The sequence below is a fragment of the Plasmodium yoelii genome, assembly GCF_900002385.2.
Source record: "Plasmodium yoelii strain 17X genome assembly, chromosome: 13".
NCBI classification, from domain to species: domain Eukaryota; phylum Apicomplexa; class Aconoidasida; order Haemosporida; family Plasmodiidae; genus Plasmodium; species Plasmodium yoelii.
The window spans coordinates 2,553,517-2,576,141 of record NC_036185.2 but is presented as its reverse complement, the minus strand read 5'-3'; the positions used below and the strand labels follow the sequence as shown (position 1 = coordinate 2,576,141).

Genomic DNA, 22,625 nt, shown 5'->3' with positions numbered 1-22,625 from the left:
GAATCATAATAAAATAATGGAGAATAACATATTTTTCATGTAGTGCTACCAGTTTTTTCTTTTTTGAAAATTGTTAACAGATTTTTTCAAATCAATATATAACCACATAAATATATGCACGTGTTAATAATCATATATATATATGTATATGGCTTAAAAAAAATGTATTAATTTTCCTTGATGAAAAATAATATATTTATAAAAATTCGAAATGTTTCAAATTGTTTCCCATTCCAAATGATAATAAGAAAACAGGTTTGTAAAAATGTTTCAAAAATTTCTTTCAGACACCCTAAATAAAATATTGGGGAATTTTATTTATGGCCTAAATGATGAACAATATGGGCTAAGTGATTTATTAACAGGAAAATTGGAATTAACAAATATTCACCTCAAGCAGTCTGTTATAGATTTAATTGATATACCATGTAGATTGAATTTCGGGTGCATTGGATATTTTAAAATTAATTTACCGCTTTTTTATTTTATGAAAAATCCCATAAATGTGTATATTGAAGACGTCGTTATAGTTTTATCAACCATCCCATCTAAATACTTAGATGACAAGTTATATAAAGAAAAATATATAGAAAATAAAAAAAATGCATTGTTGTCCTCGGAATATAGAGCCATAGTTTGTTCTATAGAAGGAGGGGTTATATGGCAAATGCTTTTGTCACTTGTAAATAATATAAATATATCTATTAAAAATATTCAAATTAGAATAGAAGATTTTACAACTAATCCATCTAATTGCTTTGCATTCGGAATAAATATTGAAGAATTATTTTTAAGTTTACCCAAAGAAGGTTTACCATTTAAAAGAGATGGATATTACACAAAAAAAAATGAATTAGTTAATAATACAATGATAAATATGATAACAGTTAAAAAACTGGGAGTATATATGGATAGTTTAGATATGAAAAAAATTATGAACAAAAAACATTATACACAATGGAATAATCTATTATTTAATAATTTTAATACAGTTGACACACCACATAAATCTAACATCGGTTCCAAAAAAGAAAGAAAAAGGAAAAAATTAAATAAAAAGCTGTATAACAAAAAAAAAAAAAATATAAAAAGTAATCAAGAAAATTTGAATGATTTCCAAAATGTTATAAATATTATAAAACATAATTATTATAAAAATTCTAGAAATGAATTAAATATTAATAATATATCGAAAGCAAATACATTATTTCCTAAAGGGAATGATGCAATATTTGAATTACCTCATAACAATAATAACACACAAAATAAACAAAATGGTGATATAGTAAATAACATAAATAATTCTGAAAATAATGAAGATAATAAACAAAATTCAAAGTACACATTGCCTATTAGCAGTTTTTATAACTTTAGTATTTTTTCAAAGAGTCAAAATAAAAATTTCCCACAAATAGATAATTTGAGTATTGATAACAATATAAGTTGGACTGCATGTATTATAAATTTTGCTGACTCCCTTGAACATGTTAAACTTAAGGATAAAAGGGAAGAATTGGTGAAAAGAAAAATCGATCGCAAAAGGAATAAATATATGAATAACGAAGATGTAAATAAGAAGACAACAAGAAAAAAATTAAAATGTGATTCAATTGAAAAGGAAAACAATGTTTATATGCAAAGTAACAATGATTTCAATGACCATTTAAAATTTAAGGAATTACAAACTATTTCAGATAACCCAGAATTCAGTTACATACATAAAACTTTATCGTTCTTTTCGATCAAATCTTCTGATAGTAAAAATTATATAAAAAATAATTTGAAAAAATATAGTAATGATGGTAAAAATGATAAATTAAGTAATGCACATGAATGTGGAGGAAGTGATGGTTATTACACTGCTAAAGAAGACACAAATGATATTGAATTTGATAATAATGAAAAACAACGTCTAAATAAATATAAAAAAGGAATAATAAAAAAAATACAAAATAAATATGGTCCTTGTAGTAATGAATATTATGATACTGTTGATAATTTAAAAACTTTTCGTTACAATATTCACAATTCTTGTTTTTATAATAACGGAGATAATATTTATTTAAATTTTTTTAGTGACCCAGAAAATAACATACGAACAAAAAATAATAATAAAATAAAATTCAAAGGATCACCTTCTTATTACCGCAGACATAATAGTATGATAAATAACTTTGAAAGAAATATGAAATTGGAAAATAAGAAAAAGGAAAAAGAGAAAATTATAAAACAAGGAAAATTTAATAAGTACATAAAAAAAAATGAAATAAAAGAAAAAATAAGAAAAAAAAAAAAGGAAAAAATTAATTCAATTTATTTATTACACGAAAAAGCATATAAAATAAATAAATCAAAGCTAAATGCTTTTTACTTATTTTTGCGATTAATAAAAAATATAAAACATGAATACATTATTAACCCAGATTCTTTTGATGGACACGCTGAAATATATTTAAGTTTAATTCCTACAGATCATGGACATTTACCATTTTCACGGTGTTTTTCTAGTTGGGGTATTCAAAAAAGAAGTGCAAATGAATATGATGAATGCCTACCTAGGTTAAGTGTTTTTTTTACATTAAAAAATATAAAAATAATTTTTTCAGATAATCAAATGTCTAATATTGTAAAATGGTTGAATTATAATTTTATTACATATTCTACTTGGAAAACTGGAATATTATCTCAGTTTGAAAAAACTGAAGCAACCAATGAAGAAGAAATTTCATATATAAATAATTGGGTATTAAAATTACTAGATACCCATTCTTCAAAGGAGGAAAAGCTTGAAGCAGAAAAATATTGTGAAGAATTTGAAAGCACACATTCTATTAACATAATTAATTTGTTAAGAAACAAGGCCTTTTGTAAGTTGCAAGCATTAAAAACGGAAGTAGAACTAAAAAAAGAAGACCCAATAAATGAGATGGAAGCTGATAAAATATGTGAAAATGGTAACGAGAATGAAACTCGTGGTCAGTATATAAACGAAAAATTTAATGAGATAAATAATGTTATTAAGAAGGATGATCATAATAAAGAAATCAAAAAAGTAGCTAATGAAAGTATAAATTTTTTGAAAAATTTAATGAAGAATCAAAAAGCTTATAATAAGATAAAAAATTCTTTTAGAGAAAAAGTTTTTACTATAGACATATGTTTAGATATATGTATAATTAATAGTACATTTTTATTGACAATAGAAACATCCAAGATTGTTAATACTAGAACAGTTAACTTTGTTAAAACATATGCCATATTAATGAATTGTATACATTATCACAATCAAATATCAAATACCCATGAGTTAAAAAATTCTATAGATATAGAATTATATCCATTAACTATACTTCTTATAACTAATAACTTAAATAACAAATATATAAAACCGGAAGTAAATGTATTATATATATTAACAAATTCCGAAAAAAAAAATACTTATGATGAATATCGCAAAACATTTCTTTTTGATATGAAAAATTTTGCATTTTTAAAGAAATACAATATATTAAAAAGAAAAAAAACTGATAATAATATAAAAACAATAAATCAACCTGATGTTCAATATTTTGGTAATTTGAGGAAAAAATTAAAATTTTTAGTAGAAGACAATTTTTTTTTCTTTCCAAAAAGAGAAAACAATGTTTATTATTCTGAATTAGATGACATAATATTATCAAATCCATCTATATACTTAAGATACGATAATCAATCATATACAATATTAGAAAAACCAGACCATCGTTTTTTTTTGCACAATTGCGCTTATTCAATATTTAACGTAAATGCAGAAATTATTAAATCTTTTGTTGATGATTATTTTCATTTTTTAGATGAGAAAGAAGTATTGTCAAAAAAAAAAAACTTATTTTCTTTTAAAAAAAAAGAATACTTTTTAGAATTGGGGGCAAAATATTGTAATAATATATTAGATAATTATACAAAACATACTAATGTGTTTCTAGATGTCCAATTAGAAAAAGTATTATCCTTTGTTATTACAAAATCTGGAAAAAATTCTGAAATTCAAGGATATAGTTTAGATCTTAATCCATTGAAGATTGTCAGTCAATTAACACAAAGATTACCAAAATATGATGAGAAATTAGGAAAAGGGAGCATCTATGATTCATTCTTTGTTCAATTTGATGGTATACAATTAAAAAGGGTTTTGAATTGGGATAATTCTGCAAAATATTATAATACTTATTTGGATAATCATTTTATAAAATTGTATTACAAAATATTTAATTCCAAAAATAATGTTTTATTATCAAAAAATAATAATTCCTTATTAAATTTCGATTTCAAATTAAATCATTCAAACAGTGGTGGTAATAATAAGGAAGATGCATCATATAACGAAACTAGGAATACTATACAGTCAAAAATAAACAATTTTAGTCATGTCTATGATAATTTATATCCAGAAGATAATCACAATAATAATATGAACAGTAGAAATGAATCCGAAATATTTAATCTCAAAGCAGATAAAACCGATTCATTTGACAATAGCTCACTCAGTGAATATAACCTCGTAAAAAATCGAAAGAATAGAAGCACAAGATCATTAAGTTGTCCTGAATCACACAATGAAAAAGTTTCTTTACTTTCAGAAGGTGAAAGAGATAAAGTAATCAATAGTAAAAAGATAGCATCTTATGATATGCATAATAATAGCTGTAAAAATAAAAAATATAAATTGAAATTTTTTAAAAATTGTACTAGTGACGAACTTGACGAAAATGAATTAATTGTCGAGGATTCCATTCTATATAAAAATCATAAAGTAATATCGAAAACTATTAATAGCTCATACAATATAGACAGTTATATTCATACGGGCGACAATAGTTACGACAATAAAATTTATGGTGATAGTATACACAGATTTGACACTCACAAAAAAACTAAAAATTATAGAAACATTAAACTAGACAATAAAACAAAAAATAACTGCAACATTAATAATAATAGCTCTAATTATGTTTTGTCAATGAGTGAAAAAACATCTTGCATAATTCACTTATGCCATATAAAATTCAATCCACTATATCCCATGTTTATAGTTAAATTAAATGAAGATGACTTGAATATAAATATTTGTGATTATGATATAGAATTTTTTTTCTTAATTTTATCTAATATATATGAACATTATAATACACAAGAGTTGTCATACAAAAAAAAAAAAATATTATTCTTAAAAAAAAAAATAGAGTCATTATCTAAACTGAACATTAAATATTATAATAAATATTTTCCAATTAATAATGACAATAATAAACTTTTAAAAAAAAAAATGTATTCCAAAAAAAAAACACCAAGACTAAATGCTCTTTGTAGCACTAAGAGTGAACAAATAAAAAAATTTAAAAATAAATCACAAAACGAAAAAGGTGATACATTAGATAGTAATGTGACAAAATCAAAATTGGAAAAAAAAAATTCAGAAAGAAAGAAAAAAAAAATAAATAAAAGAGATAAGAAAAAAACAAATTGCCAGAATGATCCCATGAAAAAAGGAACATATGTTAGATATTTGAGTGATACCAACATTAGAACAACTAAAGAATTGTCAGTATCTAAACTCCACAATGAAGGTTTAATATATATTGATGAACCAAGTGTTTTTTCGAAATATAAATCATGTAATAATGAGAAAGAAGAAAATGGTTATAGGAATACAAAAGAATACCCCAATAGTATTAATGTGTTAAAAGAAAACCAACAAAAAAACATATCACCACATTTAAATATTGATTCTGAATTATATAAAAAGGGGTTCTTGTTACAGGAAAAAGATGAATACTATTTAAAACATAGCAATTATTCTGACAGTGTTATATTTAGTAACAAAAATAGCAACTATTTCAATGAATTTCCATCAACAAAAAATATTCTTCGTAATGAATTCTATGACCAAAGTAAAATAAAATATAACAAAAAAAACGAACTTATCAAAATACCCGAAATTCATAGCATAGATATGATCAAAAATATGAATACAAAAATAATTAAAAAAAAAAAACGAAGAAAGAATGAATGGAAAAAAGAAGAAAAAATAATATATCCAAATTATATATCATCTGATGATGACTCTTGGGATGACTTATTAGAAAATTATGATAGTGATGAATCATTAGATGATAACGAAAAAAATGATGTGCAAAAAATGTTAATAGACATCGAAAATATTAAAAAAAAAATATTTAATAATAATTTTATAATAACTTGCAGTTTTTCATTTTTAATTAAGAAAATAGTTGTAAGATTATGGAAAAGGAAAACCCCTTTAAAAGTTCAAGATAAATCAACTATTTTGAAAGGTAGCAACAGTTATCAATTAAACGAAAAATATAATTATTTAGAAAATAAAAGCACATTAATGCATCAAAATATTAATAATTCAAGCAAATCGAAATTAGACAAAAAAGATATATACAATTTTGATAATGTTATAGGAAAACATGATATAAATATGATTAATAATAATGAATGGAATAAAAATAATTTTATAAATAGTCATAATTTTATTACACTAAATGATTGCTTACAAAAGAATATGTTTAATAATATGCAACATGCTGTTCCAATGTATACATTTATATTTTCAGAACTATGTTTTATTGCAAGAGTTGAAAAAGACAATTCTATTTATGTTTTATATTCTATGAATAACATGGAAATAAGAGATGAAACGAATATTACATTATTAAGTATGAGTTCTATATATCATGGCAATACAAAATCCATTGAAAAAAATGCATCAAATTTTGGACAGAAAAAAATAGACAAGAAGAAAAAAAAAAACAATAATAAAACAAAACATATCGATAAAAATAGAGGTATAAATAAAAATATAACTTCTGACAATATTTTACACGATTTGCATCAACAGAAATGTGATGATACTATCGAAACAGAGGATATATTTTTAGATTATTCTATAAGTAATATTGAATTGCCTGATTTAAGGAAAACTCATTTAGTCTTATTATATTTTGGATCGCTTTTTAAAAATAATCATACATTCAAATTCATATTAAATAGAAATAAAATAATGATTTTTTGGGAAGTTATAGATGAATGCATGACATGGATAATAAATATAAACGACATGCTACAAAAATTGCATACAATAGATGATGAAATAATTAATAGGCTAAATAATAGTGAAATTAAACATTTAGAAAGCTTACAAAGATTACAAAAAATAAATTATGATATAATATACAATAAAGAAAATAATTATATTTCCTTACCATGTAAAGATTATAAAATATTAATATGTAGTTTAATAAACTATTATAACTTAAAATTTCAAAATAGTATAAATTGTGAATATCTATATAATGCATATGAAAATGATATCGAGGATATTTTACAATACACAGATTTGGATATCAAACAAAATGATTTTTGCATTTTAACCAATAATAACAATTTAAAAAATAATAGTAATAATAAAAACGGTGTTATATTCATCGATAATACTGAAAATATAAATCATACAATAAAAGATATATTATTTCATGAAAATTATTTTTTTAATTATACCTTTAACAAAATAAATTCGAAAAAACACATATACGCAGTATTATATGATGATAATATAAAATCCGTAGATACATGGGAGATAGTGAAAGATCAAAAAATAGAAACAAATGAAGACGTTGAAAATAAAATTATAAATTCAAAAAGCCTACAAAAATATGACTTAAGAGATAGAATTACTAATAAGATGATTAAAAATGATGAATTTATTAGAATCCCCAATTATTCAAATCAATTGTCTAACAACACTGATCGATCCGTAACTTTTGATGATTTTAGTAGTGAACAAAATTGCAACAACTGTTTTCATTTAACCAACTTAGATTATACTGCATATACTAAAGAATTGTGTAAAGCAAACGATTATCCATATGTTCATATAGACATAGATATTAATTATTCTGAAATTTGGATATCCTTAGAACCTATTAGAATACCCCAAAGAAAAAAAATTTATTTATTGGAAAATAATACCCCCAATGCATATTATTCTTATATGAAAAATAAGAAACCAAAAAAAAAAAGTAATAATAAAAGAAAGGACTCAGAAATCAAGGATAAGCGAAAAACATATTCAAAAAGTTACAAAAAAAGCACAATTAGTAACAATGGACTGATATTAAATATGAATAGTTCAAAAAAAAACATGAATCATGATGAAAATGATAGTGAAAAAACACAACAGAAGACGAAAAATAAATTATATCAAAAAATAAAATCCTGTAAAAACGTGAATATAGAAAATCCATATGTTTTAGCAACAAAAGGGTGTTTTAAATCTGTTATATTTTTTTTATTGTATAATGAAAATGAAAAAAAAATCAAGGAAAACGAAATAAATAATAATCGAATAATAAAAGATGAAAATAATAACAGAAAAAATATAACTAACTTAACAACTTATAATACATGTGTTAACCCCCAGCATTTTAGTAGTTTAAAAACATTGAATAAGGAAAATGACGAACAAATTAAATTGAAATATAATACAAATGAAATTTTAAAATATTCTAATTTAAATAATGATATAAATGTAAATGATTTTTATAAAAATAAACTAAATGAGTGGGGTAATTTGATGTCACCTTTACTTCCATGTATAGTAAATATCAATATACTCTTTTCTCAAATTACTAGTGCAATTTCAAAACCCGTGACAAAAAATCCATTCTTAAAAGCTTATATTGATTGGAATAATATTCCGTATAATAATATAATTTTACAACCATGCAGAGCAAATTTTAATTTAGAGATAAAAATTCCGAGTTTAGAAATACTGTTAATGCGGTGTTTAGGAATTAATAAAATAACAAGTTTAAATTTTCAAAAAAAAACTAATTTTTTTTACAATAATCAGGTTGAAGGAATCGATATGAAATTTTCTTTTGAACCCATTGTTTTAAATGTCGATTCACATATGTTGACTTTATTACATCAGCTATATACTATTGTCATTGATTTTTACAACTATTTTACAAAAATATGTTCTAATAAAGATATTGAAAATGAAGACGAAATTTTCTTCAGAATTAATTCACAACATACCAATTATGATGACAGCTTATCGGAATATATGATGAATGATATTTTTTACTCTGATATTAGTGACGTCCCTATACATATTAATGTAAGTGATCATTCTTTATGTGATATTCAATTATTTTCAAATAAAAATATTTTACAAAAAAAAAATAAATTATATGAAAATGATAATTTGAACAAATCATTTACTAGTTTCGGTTTAAATAAAGCTACATCACAAGAAGAAAGGGGCATCTATGAAAATTCAAAATTTGAAATAATTGAAAAAGCCTTAAGTTTTAATGGGGAACAAAATTATGGTAAAGATGTAAATGCTTACCAAAGAAATGCATCTGTGTCCCATAAGGAAAATTGTGAACCATTTATAAATCATACTATGGAAAAAAATGTTGACAACAAAAATGAAAACTATAATGATAATCATAATGAAAATAAACGAGAAGACGCAAAAGATGCTTACAATATTTTAGATGAAAATACATTTAACATTCTTATAATGAATTTTATAGAAAACACAAAAATAAATTGCCAAATAGGATTTGATGTAATAACTTTTCAAATATGGGATTCTAATACAGCGTATAATAGGTGTTCTCTAAATTTTGTTATAGAATATTTTAATGCCAATTTTTCCTCCTTAAATGAATGTGATAAAAATTTAAATGACACTAATTTATATGACCCCGATCTAAATTATTCCGATTTAAAACATTGCCTTAATTATAAGCCAACTGGTAATGAACTATTTTATAATAATGACACCGTATGCATAAATAAGGTTAATGAAGTGGATATTGCAAATAAGTGCACCGATAAGTGCAATGATAATAATAATGATAAAAATAAATACATGATTTTCAAAAGCAATACGCCAGATTTTATAGCAGAAAATGCGATTACCCAAGGTGATGTATATAATAAGGAAGAATATTTAGTTTATCCATATTATTTCCGTGATAACCATCCAAACAATATTAATAAAAAAAATATACATTTCAATAATAGTGCAATTAAATGTGATAATAATCCTCATTCCATATTGTCTAAGAATAAAGATGTCACTCATACATTATATAATTTTAACACATGTAATGAATCTGAAAACAATAGTAAGTCATTAGACAAGTTATATAAAACCAGCTTTGAAAATAATCATAATAATGTAACATTTTCTAGTAAACTTCAATGCGAATCAGCTAATAAGGTGAATAAAAATATATATGATGAAATACACTTAAGCAAAAATGGAGATGAATATTCTGAAAAGGAAAAAGATAAATACTTAGGTAATAATGATGGAAATGGGGAAAGAATGGGCATATTCAATAAGAGCAAATTTTTAAAAAACATAGAAAATTTTAATTTTGAAGTAAAAAAACTATTTAAAAAAATTATTTTTAGAAAAAAGAATGATGAAGATATGCATGTATACGAAAGAACACATTTTGGCCCTTTAAATGGAAGAAATAATAAATATGAGAATGGCAATAATATATTTTTAAAAAATAACTGCACACTTAAAGATGTAAAACAAAATAATGATAACAAAATAAATAATAATATAGAGTGTAAAATTGAATTTTTAGTATATTGTGAACACTTTAACAAAAAAGAAAACTCTTATCAAACTTTTATTGAACCGATGTGTACAGAAATTATAGCAATTAAAAAAGATTTAATTTCTCCAATTCATTTATATTATTATTTTTCATGGATAAATATTAATATGAATCTTAACTTCTTAGATAATATTTTATCATTATGTTGTAGTGTAATTTTTTCTATAATAACACAAAGAACACGATTATTATTGGGTAAACATATGAGTGATTCATATTATCGAAAAAATAATAAAAAAATAACACAGACAGGAAAATCCGAAAAAAATGATAACATTTCATCAAAGAATCCTTATATTCACGGAAATTTATTACAACAACCAGAATATGATGACAACACAACAGAGAAAAAAAATATAAGTGAAATAGACGATGCACATACATCAACTATTTTACGAAATTTTTATGAAGAAATGAATGATGACCAATATAAAGATGCATTTATTATTACAAATCAAAATATACTTTTTAGATATAATAAATTCGATGTTTTAAATAGTGTAAATAAATCCCTAGATACATATATTTTTGGTGATTTTATATTAGAAAAATTATTAAGAAATTACCAATATTCATGTCAATATCCAGGGGATTATTTAGAAAAATATGAAAATGTATTTAATTTAGATAAGTCACGCGGAAAACCAGAGAATTTATTATATATTAAATTATTTAATTACATCAAAAAAAAAAAAATATCAGAAATGAATCACATTTGTAAAATAAATAATTTGTTGGGACAACCTATAGCTATATGTACAATAGATGAACAAGATTATTTACCAAGCGATGATTATACTAGTATGAACATTGAAAACAATAATCCAGATAACATTTTGAATCATCAAAACTATTTAAATAGACACACCGTCCTTTTAAACACTATAAATACATTATCAAAAATTAAGCAATCGAATGATTCCTCAACAGTTTTTAACAATAATACGAATATTGACAAAATGAAATGTGATGACAATAGAAAATTGAAGGAGATAAATGGAAAAAATGGCAAAAAGAAAGAAAAGGGAGAAAAGGAAAATAAATGGCATCACCGTGAAAGTACAATAATATATGATGAAAATAAAAAGAAAAAATTGTCTAAAAGCTACAATAATAAAAAAGAAAATCATCAAATCAGACAAAATACATTATATAGTGAAATTTATGAACAATCTGAAAATGTGACAAATAGCAAACATTTCAAGAATAATCATAAAAATTTTACTGACTCTTTTAATAAAAATACAAATAAATCCTTAAAATATCAATGGAAAATTTTAGGAAATAATGAATCTCTTGATTTACCTACATATGAAAATGGTAAAGTGAAGTTTTTCCTCATTAGATTTAGGCTACTTAATTATATATATGATATACCATCTAATATATTAAATACTGAAAATGTAAATGAAGATGTTATAAGATTAGTAATACCCGAAAGAGTATTACCAGCAAATATTAATAAACAAGTTGAACAAGAATTATATAATGAAGAATATTTAGAAGTCGAAAAGAATTTATCGTTAAAAGGTAAATACCATACTATATATCCAAGTAATTATTATACACCAAAAAAAAATACCACGAATAAAGAATATACATGGAAACCATTTAATATACCCCAACCTCGCAATAATTTATATATATTTTTTAGAACAAGTAATAAAATTAGTCATGAAGAAAAAAATGAATGTGATTTTTTTTTATCTTCAATATTAGCTATTAAAAATAATACAGATTTTCCGATTTATATCTATAAATCAGTTCCAGGAAATACTAATCAAAATGGAATTTTTAAAGAATATTTTCATAAGTACAATAACATTCCTTCGCCACCACCTACTTACACACTTAAAATTGACAAAAAAATTGAAAAATATATACAAAATAATATAAACAATGATAATTATATGAATAAAAAAATAAGCCCAATAAATTCAGTTAACCAAAATGATACTACACAAGAAGGTCGAAAAAAAAATACTAAACAAGTAAACGAAAATTACCATAATGACACCTATTTATATATGAATAATAACAAATCTTGTGCAAATAAAAATGAAGATAATAATAATTTTATTAAAAATAAGACTTATATGTGTGGAAGAAAATATATTAAAAGTATATTCCCATTAATGAAATTGTCTGCTATAGAACACTACATATCTGGGGACATAAAATTCAGTTCATTGGCCCCTTTAAAATATAAAAATCAAAAAACAAAAAAAAGGAACAAAGAAAAAAAAAGGATAAAAAATGAACTTAAGAAAAAATTGGTTAAACAAAAAATTAAAGAAATATATATTAAAAATATAATGAAAAAAATAAAAAATAAAAAAATAAATAAATATCAACAAATAAATTCCAATAATAAAAGTCAAGAATTTCGTAGAAAACATACGATTTTAAATAGAAATATTATGTCTATAAATGATCCCTTTTTCAATTTTCTAAAACGATCACCTAATTTAGTGGATGCACACAAACAAAAACTATCGGCTGAATCTTTATCAATTACAAATTTATCGAATATTACTTTATCTTCATTGCCCAATTCTATATTTTCTTTTGATACACAAACAAGTAATAGCTGCAATTATGACAGTTCTTTGTGTGATTATGATAAAGATAGTTATGAGGAGCAAGTATTATTAAATGAATATTTTAAAAAACATGATGAAAATAAAAATGGACTAGACATAATCGAAATATCCAATAATACTGATAAATTAATTCCTGTACCATTATATTGGCTAGTAGCTGAAAATGCATTCATATGGTTATCAATAAAAAATGAAAAAATACATAATACGAATTTGTATGCTTTTTTAGACGAAGAATATAATGCTGATTATATATGTACAAAAAATACACTTGATAATATTCTAAATTACCAATCCCCATTTTTGCCTAATGTATTAAAATTATTTAAACCAAATTTAATTAGACTAAAAAATCATCTATTATATGAAAATAAAATGTTAACACAAAGTAGCATCAATAAAAATGATAATAATAATAATAATCACAATTGTATCAAAAAAAGTGTTCATACTGGAGTAAATCAAAATTCCATTAATATTAACGATAAAAATAATGTTAATTCTATTGAAAATTATAATTTAAATTATTTTAATTTAAAAGAATTATATTTTACTGCAACTATCATTAGTGTATATAATCCAAATTATGTATTAAATAAAAAAGATGCTCATAACTTTTATCAAATTAATATTGACCATTCTTTAATGATTAACAATGGATTACCAAAAACTATGCATTTTAAATATGAAATATATCATAGTAAACTTAAAAAGGAAGTTAAAAAAACGTTGAATTCATTTTCAAGTTATTATTCGACAGACAAATCAATTGAATACCAAAGTTCAACCACTATTGACAAATCTTTTTCATTAGAAAGTATAAATAAAAATCACAATATTGATCATCCTATAAACACTGCTTTAAGTAATGATGAAAATACACCCACATATGATAAAAAACATGGAAAATTTGATAATGATGATCATGAAATAAACAAAATTCAATTAAATAATACATTTGATAATCTAGAGAATCAAATTGATACACACGATAATAACAACAATAAATCTTCGTTTAACAGTATTTTGAATGATATAAACACGTTAAACGCAGGGGAAAAAATGGATGAAAAACATAATGATGAAACGCAGAAAGAAAAAGAAAGTGAAGAAAAAAAACAACTTGCTGTTTCTATTGCCAAATTTAATGAAAATCTATGGAATGAAAACAATAAATCAGACCATGTAAATTATGAAGACGAAATGCATCCTAAAAGTAGTGCGACTAATATAACGAATGATAAAAAATTATTTATTAAAAAAAATACGAATAAAAAAAATGTTTATATATATAAAAATATAAATGAAGAAAATGCACAAAGAAATTCATTATTGCAAAAAAATAATTTTATTGTAAATATAAAAAATGAAATCGATAAAGATATTTATGAAATTAAAATTGATCCAGGACAAAGTATAAGACTTCCATTTATTCCTAATACTGCTAATATATCTTTTGACGGATATTACTCAAACCCCATTTCAATTAATTATCCTAATAAAAAGGGTCGAGAAAAAATCATTTTGGAAAAATCAATAACACATGATATCGATTCGTTTTTTACCCTTGATTGTGAAGAATCCACTATCGAAAATAAAAATGAGCTGAGAAAAAATAATAATTTAAAATGCATAAATACTACTATTAATAATAATGTTCTTAGTACTGATATTAATTCCCAGAAATGTGCTATCGAACAAAATGAGCACAAAAACACTATGCTAACAAAAACGAATGTTTTAAGTCCATCCAAAACATCAATTGGAATAAATCCAGATAATATACAGACAACCATTGATTCATTAATAGATGACAAAAATATTTTGGATAAATATGTGGATCATAATAAAAAATCAAAATATGACGAATATCAAAATAAGCTAACTATATGGGCAATTTTCAATGATTTTTATGAAACGACAAAAAATAGATATCAAGATATATCTTTGAAAAAAATACATCATGGGACATGTATATTGTCATGCACATTTTTTGTTTCGGCTTGTGTCATAAATAGATTAAACTATCCTATTAAAATAAAAAGTTTAAGTAATAATAATGAAATTGTTATTGAACCATACGTCAGAAAACTATTATCATGTGAATTTTCCTCGTACCGAAACAAAGTAGTTATACCACTTGAAACCTTAAAAGAAGTGGAAAATTTGATGAATTACCCACTAAAAAGGAACATTATTAAAAAAAAACTATTGAAAAAAACAAGAAATAGCCTTGATAAAACCAATAGGAACATAATAACCCACATTACTGATATTGATCGTAATATTGACAATTGCAGAGATTGTAATAAAAATAATAGCAATAGTAATAACGCAATCATTTCAGAAAATAAGAATATAAACAATAGCAATAATCGTATATCTAATGAAATTACACAAGTTAACGACTCTGCAATCAATGAACAAGTCCTCGATGTGCAAGATAGCACAAAAAATCAGGAATTAAAAAAAAATAACGAAATAAATTTCGAAAATGATTGTGGGCAAAATAATATACCAAAACAAACAGAATACGATAAAGCAAATATTTTTATTGACGTCAAAAAAAACAAAAAGCAACATTGTTTTTTTTACCGAAGTAATATTAATAAACCATTAGAGTCAGAAAGTTTCAAACTAACAGACTTGTCAATAACTCGATTAGAATGTAATAATAGAAGTAAAAACATTCCACAATTAAAATATAGTATTTATATGTCTATTGCACCTATGCCCTTTTTCAGAACAACCGTAATGGAGATATTACCTTACATTGTTATTATAAATAATACAAAAACAAATTTAATTTTTCAAGAATATATAAAAAATTATACTTATTTTAAATATAATACAATAGAACCAGGGAAACACGTAGAATTTCATCCACAATCAAAAAAAAAAGCAATGCTAAAAATGTGTGGAATATTTGATAATGGCATTAATTATATAATAGACGATTTTTTACAAAAGGAATTATATTTAGAAAGATTAGAAAAGCAAAATAAAAATATATTAAATGTAATAAAAAAAAATGGTAGTATTAATTCTAATAAAAATACACAACATAAAAAAATTGACAAAAAAATTGGAAATAATGATATATTAAATTTACCACAAAAATTAAGTGCATTAATTGATATGGGAAAATATAATGAAATAGGAAAAAATATTAATTCTGTAAAATATGATGATATTATTCGGAATAATAATAAATATAATGACATAAATAAGCATGATAATACCATTTTTAATAATATGAATAACAATTTTTTACCAAAAAATATTTTTTCTAGTACTGATACAAATAGTGAAGCAGGCACAATTTCACGCCGAAACACATTTAAACAAAATAATACAACTGTTAATAAATCGCAAAAAATTGATGATTTAAAATTTTTATTTTGGTCAGAATCTCTTGATTTAACAAGAGTAGGCATAGTTTACTTTCGTCATCCTGTAATATCATATGAAAATTTTAAAAAAGAAGAAATGAAACTAAAAATGCTTAATTATTTATTAAAAAATAATGATAAAAAAAATGATAACTATTTAAACATATACAACGAATTGATCAAATATAAGGATATACCATATGAATATTCATGTTGCTCAATGGAAGTAACAACTTTTAAAGGATGCAAATTTATTCGTTTTCAAGATATTGATGTTGTTCCATATTATTTAATAAACTTAACTAAATATGATTTAAATTTAAAACAAATCGGTATTTTCGAACATTCAGAAATATTACACAAAATACCGAAAAAGGAGCAAAAAACGTTCGATGAAATATTTAAAAATTATGCACTTAATTTTTCTTTTTACAATCCATATAAAGAAACGAAATTGAAAATAAGTATATTAGCATCTTGTACAAAAAAAAACAAAAATAAAGGCGGGAAAAAAAAAAATAAAAAAAAAACCAAGAAAAAAACAGACAACGGAATTAATAAGCTAACTGGATATTCAAATGATAAATATGCAAATTTAAAATATGTAAAAAAATTGAAAAATCACTTAACAAATAAAATAAATTATTTAAATTTTCTTTCTACTAATTATGTGAAGTCTAATGAAAATGCTAAAATCATAAATGATCAAATTTTTAGATTAAAACTATTTTCAAAACAGATTGAAAAATTAAATGATGGGAATATGGATATAGTTGACCTAGAAAGCTCAAATAATATCACATTATTAAATCTAAAATTAGGAGACACATTTATATATGTATCTTGTACTAAAAAGACTTATAATGGAAAAACAATTTTATATTTTGAGAATTATAATGACTTAATAAATAACCTTTTAAATTTTAGTAGCATACCATTTAATAACAATTATAATCATAATTTAATAAAATCATATAAATTTATTAGAAATAAAATAAATAATATATATCTAAAAGGAAAGAATATAAAATTGAATAAATTTCCTTCAATGGAATATAAAAATATGTCGAATTTAAAAAATAAAAAAAAAGAGAACTCGAAACTTAGATATTTACTTAATTTATTTCATAAAAATGGGAAAAATCAGTTGTATAAAAAAGAAACAAATACATATATTAGTAATACTATTAAATATTTAAATTCAAACAAAGCTAATAAAACATTAGATAAATCACAACATATAACATTAAATTTGAATGTCTTTGCACATTTTATATTTAAAGGATTAGGATTAAGCATTAGTAATCATAATTTAGAGGAAATACTATATTTATCTATGGAATATATTTTAATAGTTTATAAACAAATAAGTGAAAATGATTTATTACATATAAATGTTGGATGGTTGCAAATAGATAACCACACAAAAAATAGCGATTACAAAAATGTTATGTTACCAATACCAGATTTACACAAATCGGAAAAAAATAAAGAAAATAAAAATGAACAAGATATAAATTTAGAGTATAACACTAGTATAAGTATTATTGATAAACTTAAGAAAAATAATGACGATAATAAAAAAACAATATATGAAAATGAAAAATACAATAGTAAACTAAACAAATCACATATTTACTATACGAACAATAGTAATCAAAATTTTTCAAAAAGCTATTCTTATAACATATTAAATAACTTATATTATGATAAAGAGAACAAACCCAACAAACATAAAGATGATGATAATTTATATTTTGACGAAAGTCGTCTATTAGTTAGTACTAATAAAAATAGCCCTTTATACAATTCTTATAAGATTTATATACCATCGTTTTTTTACATTGAATATAATTCTATACTTAGTATTACAATTATTAAAAAAAGAAAAGGAAATATGAAAAATTTTCTTGAACTATCAGAAATAAAAGTAAAATTATCACCTATGAGTATAAATATTGATTCTTATTTTATTATTGAAATGCTAAAAATATTTGATGAACTTTTAAAAATATTAGACTATGATTTAAATGATTATAATTCTCTTAATGTCGAAAAAAATATAGAAATACAAGATACAAATTTTGATTGTTTAGAATACAAAAAAAATATTGGTCCATTGGAAGAGTTGATCAAGAATTTCATATCAAAGGATTATCATTTATATGAAAAACTAGCTAACATTAAATTTAAGGATGTATATAAAAATATACACGATAAAACATATGATGGAAAAAATTTACTTCATTATAATACGAACGATAATATAATAGATATTCGAACACATTTAACCATGGCTACCCAATGCAAAGAATTAGAAAAAACACATACCATTGTAGATGGTACAGAATTTAAATATAAGGCAAACTCAAATGATATGTTAACCAAATCGGTGTGTGATGACAAAAAAAGGGATTCAATTTTGGGAAATGATAACATTTATTCGATTATATGTGAAGATCAAAATAGGAAAATAACCAACAATATAGATAGACAAAGTGATGAAAGGAATAACAATAATGGTTATGATAATAATAGTTATAATAAAAATGATAAAATTCATGAAAGTGGTCTAAATTCGGAATATAAAAATTCAATTGTGGATGTGGAGAACGATATTGAAAAGGGTATTCAACAAAATGATGAAGGCAAATTTGAACTATTTGAAAATCCTCAAAAGAACAAAGAAGTCGAAAATAAAATCGATAACTTTGACCAAACCATACTACTAAACGAAGAAAAGGTAAATTATTTACAGACATATATGAAAAATTACAAAGCAGTTTTAAATAATAGAAAAAATATTTTAAAAATAATCCAGAATATTAACATGAAGAATGATTTAACAAATTTTGAAAATATATTTATATCAAAATTAGAAATAAATGAAATAAAATTAATAATAAATATAAAGAACAAAAGTTTAAGTTATGAAAAAAAAAGTGAAATAATGGATTCCAATATAATGAATGCATTAACTTTGTTAATTATGAATATACCAAATATTAGTGATGCACATTTATATTTTGAAAAAGAAATAAAAAAAAATATGTGCGGGTCTTTATATGCTTTAATGCTTAACGAAATTATGAACGATTATATAAATAATGGAATGAATCAAAGATTTAATGTTTTAGGTGCAATCGATTTTATAGGAAATCCATTAAGTATTTATAAGCATTGGAAAAAGGGTTATCAACAATTTATTAACGATTTAAAAAAAAGTGTTGATTCATGTTCTTTCCCATTATTATTTTGCATACTTTTATTAAATATAATAGGAAGTTTTGGAAAAAGTATATTAGCAGGTATATTAGAAGGTGTAAGTCGATTTTGTGCCAGTTGGAATACTTGTTTTGAAAGATTTTCAAGAAATGCTGATAATTTTAGTATAATAACTAATAGTAATTTATTTCAAAATGAAATATTAGATCAACCATCAAATATAGGAGAAGGGGTATATTATGGTTGTCAATCTTTTTTACACATTTTAACAATTAGTTTTTTTAATATCATTTATAAACCATATATAGCATTAAAAAAAAGAAATAGAGGATTTAGAAAGAATGAAAAAAAAGGGAAATTAAAAATATCTATCACAAATTTTAAATTATTACTATTTGCAATATTTAGTTCTTTTAGTAGTTTATTTTTTGGTTTTTTTAATGGAATTCTTTCATTTTTTACATTTTTATTTATTGGCACATTAAATCAAATACAAACATTACCAATGAAATCTATTGTCAGACCACCAAAAATGAGTGTCATAAAAGAATATGCAAAATTTGTTAATTATGAATATCCATTATCATTTTCAAGTTATATCATAAATGAAAAAAAAAAAAAAAAAAAAGATTTATTAAAAAAAAATGTTATAGCTATTATACTTTTATACAAAATAAAAAATAATAACTCTAATACAATTAAAAACTTCTTATGGGTCAATAATAGAGAAATTGGATATTGCGAAAAGGATAAATTGTTGTGGTCAATATATATTAATTGGATTATCAAAGTAGATATTTTGTTAATTCAATTAGATAATGGAGAAATGAAAAAATGCACATTTATAAACCCTGAAAATTGTAAGGAAAAACAAGCTGAACAAAATGGCGATTGCGTTGAATCTAACGAATATAAAAATTATGAAGAAAATAAAGGAGACAACCAAAAAAAAATAAAAGAATCGAATAATGATCATAGTAAAAAAAACGATGAAAATAGTAAATGGGCCTTTTTACAAAATTTGTTTACTCCAAAACATTATAGACAACTTTTGGATTTCACCCCATCCTATTATATAAGAATATTATATAAATCTGCATATAAAGAAAACAGTCCATATGATAGAAATAAAATTATTAACTATGACCTTAACAAAAAAAATGATATTAGTTGTAAAATTAAAAAGACCTTTAAAAAAAATAAATACGAAAAATATTTTGAGGAGGCATTTAAAAAGGAACATATGCTATACGAGGAAAATTCCGAAATTAACGAACGTGATAATAATATGGAAAATGGAGAAAAATATACAAAATATAAACAAAATAATAATGAAAATGCAAAAAAATCTAGTTCTAATAAAAATAATTATTATTTTAAGCAAACAAGTTCCTCAGACGATAATGATAATAAAAGGGATATAACTTTCACATTGCAAACAGAAGCCATTCAAAATGAAAAAAATAAAAATAAAAATGAAAAAAATAAAAATAAAAATAAAAAAAACAAAGATATTTATCAGCATAACCAGGAAAAACATAAAATAGAACATAAAAAGCCCCAAAAAAATCAACTTAAAAAAAGAAAAAAACAAAAATATTTATATATTTCAAAATTAGTAAAATGTGAATCTAAGGAAGTAGCTCTTCACGCTTTTTCCCTTCTTCTTTCTTTTATTAAACACAAGTCACCTTACTATTTAAACCCGAGACATTAGACAAATATATATTTGTATTTTTTTTGTATTTATATAATTTTTTGTTATTTTTTAGTTTATCGCAATTATATACACATAATATGTATATACATTATGCCCCATATTTTTTTTGTTCGATAATTTTACCCATTTATTTATTTGTGTAATAAATCCTTAAAATTTATTTTATTTGAGAATGTTATGAAATATATATATGTTTTAATTTAAATAACAGCATTCCCTTTTCTCTTTTTTTATGTATTTTTTTTTTTGTCAAAACAAATTAATTTTATTTTCCGTTTTATTCTATTATATACTTTTAAAATAAAAATTATAATTATTATTATTTAACCTTGTAAATTACATTTTTGAATTACTGAGCAATTTAAATAAAAAATTACAAATATAATTATCACATAATACTCGACACAATTATATATTTGTTTGTTTTGTTCAATTATCTAAGTATATAATATGCTCACCACAAATACAGAAATGTAGAGGACACACACAAAATAGCAACCAAAAACTAGAAGAAAAGCAAATCTAAACGACTTTCTATCTTTTAATATGCTGATTTATGGTTTAATTTTATAAATTTTTTTTGCTTTTTTATAATTTTTAGTTTAAAAAATGGCCACAATTAATATACACATTAAATGTATGATAATTTACAATCTCGATAATGAATGCAAAATGAAGAAATATACTGTGTAACCATGCCTACTTAAATATAAGAATATATTCTATAACCATTATTTAAATAGGGCAAAAAAATTACATACAAATTTTATAGTTTCTATTTTTTTCTATTTATTTTGGCATATATATAACCATTTGATAAAAATATAAATCACCCATTGAAAATATACCATTTTCTAATATTAGTATATTTACAACTCTAGTTATTTTTTCTATCTTTGAGATACTATTATTATTTTACATGCAAAAAATATACTGTTTTAATTTCAACCCAAAAAGAAAAATT

At 22.4% G+C, this 22,625-nt stretch overlaps 1 protein-coding gene across 1 annotated transcript; it reads left to right on the top strand.

Annotated features, from left to right (window-relative positions):
• Positions 1–265: 265 nt before the first annotated feature.
• Positions 266–21,658, top strand: PY17X_1362500 (conserved Plasmodium protein, unknown function; the record flags this gene model as incomplete). The annotated part of the gene is made up of 1 exon (XM_022957298.1): positions 266–21,658. One exon carries the CDS (start codon positions 266–268, stop codon positions 21,656–21,658), a length of 21,393 nt encoding a protein of 7,130 aa, XP_022813738.1.
• Between the last annotated feature and the right edge of the window lie 967 nt (positions 21,659–22,625).